Raw genomic sequence first — 5,061 nt, forward strand, 5'->3', positions numbered from 1 at the left:
ACATACACACACAGCTATATTTCTCCTCACTCTTCAGATCACCTCTGAGGGCACAGCCCTCTGTGACCTTTGACCTCCTGAATCAGACCCTGCTAGGCAGCAGCATGTGCTAAAGGGTCATGATGATCTGTGTATGTCTATGGTCATGATGATCTGTGTATGTCTATGGTCATGATGATCTGTGTATGTCTATGGTCATGATGATCTGTGTATGTCTATGGTCATGATGATCTGTGTATGTCTATGGTCATGATGATCTGTGTATGTCTATGGTCATGATGATCTTTGTATGTCTATGGTCATGATGATCTGTGTATGTCTATGGTCATGATGATCTGTGTATGTCTATGGTCATGATGATCTGTGTATGTCTATGGTCATGATGATCTGTGTATGTCTATGGTCATGATGATCTGCGTATGTCTATGGTCATGACCGTTGGCGTGAGGTGCTGCAGTAAGTCCCTCCATCCAATAGATGGCGATGCTGGGACTCCCAGTTTACATGCCGACACCGTAAGATAGCCAGCAATTATAGACATTTAGCAACAGTACTCAGTCCGATAGGCATTCAGCTACATATGGCGCTAATGACAGCAAACATGACAACCCTTAACCCCTGACATTTAACCCATGACCCCTGACCTTTAACCCTTAACCTTTAACCCTTCTGGGCTATGGCATGGGCACTGAAAGGTGTGTTTATTGATCAATCAGGTCAAAATCAATCATTGTATAGGGTTAGGGTAGTTCTAGCATTACTGGAGATACCTCTAAGGAAAACCACAGAATAAACAGGCTGATTGATATGACACACGTCAGACACTCTACAGGTTATGCTCTTAAATATGAGAAATATTAGCAACAACCTGTAAGACTAATGCACACTCCAACCTAAATAGTGTTGTTGAGTGTTTTACAGCTATGCAATTAATCCTTTTTTATTCTACATGAAGATTCACATTTATGCACAAATCCACACATTTTCAGAAACTATGTGGAAAGCTAAATGTTCGGACCTTCTCATTAAATGATAAATGACTTGTGTCCTAGGGTTAGTAATGCTGTTAGTAATGCTGTATTCACCACACTCTGTTTAGCAGTAATGCTACCGCTAGCACACTCTGTTTAGCAGTAATGCTACCGCTAGCACATTCTGTTTAGCAGTAATGCTACCGCTAGCACATTCTGTTTAGCAGTAATGCTAGCACTAGCACACTCTGTTTAGCAATAATGCTACCGCTAGCACACTCTGTTTAGCAGTAATGCTACCGCTAGCACATCTTGTTTAGCAGTAATGCTAACCCTAGCAATGCACCTCAGTGAAGCTCATCAGTTCAACATCATCTGACATAGAGATCAACTTCTGTCCCAATAATGCTGTTGGGGAGAAACACAGGAAGTGAACATGGTTGACACAGGAAGTTAACATGGTTGAAACACAGGAAGTGAACATGGTTGAAACCCAGGAAGTGAACATGGTTGAAAGTCAGGAAGTGAACATGGTTCATCTTTAAAGGGGGTGTCCATGACCCTGAGAGCGTGTCCATGACCATGAGGGCGTGTCCATGGCCATGAGGGCGTGTCAATGACCATGAGGGCGTGTCCATGACCCTGGGGGCGTGTCCATGACCCTGAGGAATAACTCCTTGTGTTCTTCACAGCCCCTTTACAGATCCTCCACAGAAGCCTGAAGAATCACACACACACACTCACACACACAAACACACACTTGAAGAATCACACACACACACTCACACACAGACACACACTTGAAGAATCTCACACACACACACACGTACACAAACACACACTTGAAGAATCATCGTCTTTCTTTAAGGCGAGGAGGAGTGAAGGAGGAGGAAGAGGAAGATATTCTCACTCAGGGGTCTGACAGAGGTTTCGTCAATAAAATAGATGGTATGTGAGGTGGTGTGTGTGTGTGTGTGTGTGTGTGTGTGTGTGTGAGATGGTGTGTTAGGGTGTGTGTGTGTGTGTGTGTGTGTGTGTGTGTGTGTGTGTGTGTGTGTGTGTGAGTGAGTGTGTGTTAGGTTGTGAGGGTGTGTGTGAGCTGTTCTCTCCCAGGAGCCAGTACGTCCTCATACGTCCCTTCCCCTTCATGTCCACCTCTCCTCTCAGCTCCAGGTGTGTGTGTGTGTGTATGTGTTAGGTGTGTGTGTGTGTGTGTGTGTGTGTGTGTGTGTGTGTGTGGATGTGTGTGGGTGTGTGTGTGTGTGTTAGGTTGTGTGTGTGTGTGTGTGTGTGTGTGTGTGTGTGTTAGGGGGTGTGTGAGCTGTTCTCTCCCAGGAGCCAGTACGTCCTCATACATCCCTTCCCCTTCATGTCCACCTCTCCTCTCAGCTCCAGCTGGAAGCAGCTCAGCTCCTCCAGGACCAACGCCGTCGCCTCAGACACGTGGATCTTCAGAGCTGAAACCAGAGAGGAGAGGAGAGGAGGAATGAGAGGAGGAATGAGAGGAAGAGAGAGAGGAGAGAAGAGAAGAGGAGAGAAGAGAAGAGAAGAGAAGAGAAGAGGGGAAAGAGAGAGCAGAGAGAACAGAACAGAAAAGTACCAGGACCGTTGTTTTATTCTTGAGGAAACACGTCGATTGCTTGATGTTTAATGGTCATTGATAGCGATTGATTTACACTTGTGTTGGTGTACTCGCTAGCGGTAAATAAACGTAAATAAATTGAATGACTGATAAAGGATATATTTGTACACATCACAAACACACACAATCGATGTTTCTTGTGTGAAAATTAGGTAATTGGTTAGCTTAAATTACAGTATCTTACGCAAGCTAGTTGACCTAGCTAGCTATAAAGTGTTTGAGTAGCTCAACCTAACTATACGGTGTGTTGGTTAGCTCAAGCTAGCACTCTCACAGACACACACACAATCAAATGTTATTGGGGAAAATTAGGGTATTGGTCATCCTAAATTACAGTATTTTAATTGACCTAGCTATGTACTATAAAATGTTTGGTTGCTTTCAAACGGCTGTTGGCAGTGCCTGACGTTACCTTGTAACTATGGTGTAAACATTTGATTAGCACGCTAGCTGTGTGTTTGGTCATATAGCTTTGTAAAAGTTCGGTTAACAAGTCAATTGAGTATTGAGCCAACTTCACAAAAATAATAAATACATTAAAAAAACGTGTGTGTGTGTGTGTTCACTGACCTTCCCCGTTTGTGTGTGTGAGAGTGTGTGTGTGTGTGTGTGTGTTCACTGACCTTCCCCGTGTGTGTGTGTGTGTGAGAGTGTGTGTTTGTGTGTGTGTGAGTGTGTGTTCACTGACCTTCCCTGTGTGTGTGTGTGAGTGTGTGTGTGTGAGTCAGTGTGTGTGTGTGTGTGTGTTCACTGACCTTCCCCGTGTGACTCCATGCGTGATGCTGTGTTGACTGTGTCTCCAAACAGGCAGTACCGAGGCATCTTCAGTCCCACCACTCCAGCACACACAGGACCTGAACACACACACACACACACACACACACACACACACACACACACACACACACACACACACACACACACACACACGTTAACATAAGGATACACAAAAGAAAACTACTTAACACACACGTGCACACAGACATGAGAATGCACACACACACAAACACACACACACACACACAGAAAACAGATCTACTTATTCCACCCTCCCCATAACCACACACACAACCACATGCAGACATAGGAATGCACAGAACAAATCTACACCACACACACACGCACACACACACACACACACACACACATACCGCTGTGTATGCCGCTGCGCAGCCGCAGCTGTTGCGAGGGCCGGTGCCGGATGCGGAAGCTGTGTACGGCATGCAGCAGCGCCAGAGACATCCGGGCAACCTCCTGCGCATGCTGCACTCCGTTACGCACCGGGAGACCCGACACCACCATATACGCATCACCGATCGTCTCCACCTGGGGGCGATAGAGAGACAGAGAGGACATGAGACCAGACACCACCATATACGCATCACCGATCGTCTCCACCTGGGGGCGATAGAGAGACAGAGAGGACGTGAGACCAGACACCACCATATACGCATCACCGATCGTCTCCACCTGGGGGCGATAGAGAGACAGAGAGGACATGAGACCAGACACCACCATATACGCATCACCGATCGTCTCCACCTGGGGGCGATAGAGAGACAGAGAGGACATGAGACCAGACACCACCATATACGCATCACCGATCGTCTCCACCTGGGGGCGATAGAGAGACAGAGAGGACATGAGACCAGACACCACCATATACGCATCACCGATCGCCTCCACCTGGGGGCGATAGAGAGACAGAGAGGACATGAGACCAGACACCACCATATACGCATCACCGATCGTCTCCACCTGGGGGCGATAGAGAGACAGAGAGGACATGAGACCAGACACCACCATATACGCATCACCGATCGTCTCCACCTGGGGGCGATAGAGAGATAGAGAGGAGATGAGACCAGACACCACTTTATACTCAACGAGAGGAGAGGAGAGAAGAGGAGAGGAGAGGAGAGGAGAGGAGAGAAGAGAAGAGAAGAGAAGAGAAGAGAAGAGAAGAGAAGAGAAGAGAAGAGAAGAGAAGAGAAGAGAAGAGAAGAGAGGAGAGGCGAGGAGAGGAGAGGAGAGGAGATAGGAGAGGAGAGGACAGGAGAGGACAGGAGAGAGGAGAGGAGAGGAGAGGACAGGAGAGGGGAGAGGCGAGAGGCGAGAGGAGAGACAGAGTGGAGAGGAGAGAGGGGAGGAGAGACAGAGAGGAGAGGAGAGGCGACACAAATTGGAAATGGAATGATAGTGTGTCTGTGTTTGTGTCTGTCAGTGCGGTTACATGTGTTCAGATTTCGGGCGTTGTCGGGTTTAAATCGAAGATCCATTTCATGGAACTCCCCAAATCTAGATTTGCTGTGTCCGACTGAAATCAGATTTACACCCCCAGATAAGTGATCGGATTTGGTTGTATATCGGACAACGCGCGCTTGTAACTTTCGAAACTAGATAACAACTAGAGATGACGTCTTTTCGCATGCTTGAGATCCCTTCCAA

The 5,061-nt window shown here is 47.0% G+C and overlaps 1 protein-coding gene across 1 annotated transcript in view; it reads right to left on the reverse strand.

Annotated features, from left to right (window-relative positions):
• Window positions 1-2,276: 2,276 nt before the first annotated feature.
• The window catches only part of npr1a (natriuretic peptide receptor 1a), a gene marked incomplete at both ends in the record, with an annotated part of 38,377 nt that continues 35,592 nt past the window's right edge, over window positions 2,277-5,061 (reverse strand). The window contains 3 exons of the mRNA XM_080859208.1: window positions 2,277-2,428; window positions 3,369-3,467; window positions 3,765-3,939. Of these exons, the coding sequence (XP_080715334.1) occupies window positions 2,277-2,428; window positions 3,369-3,467; window positions 3,765-3,939 (426 nt within the window). The remainder of the gene's footprint in view (window positions 2,429-3,368; window positions 3,468-3,764; window positions 3,940-5,061) is intronic.

The sequence above is a fragment of the Sprattus sprattus genome, assembly GCF_963457725.1.
Source record: "Sprattus sprattus genome assembly, chromosome: 20".
Classification (NCBI taxonomy): Eukaryota; Metazoa; Chordata; class Actinopteri; order Clupeiformes; family Clupeidae; genus Sprattus; species Sprattus sprattus.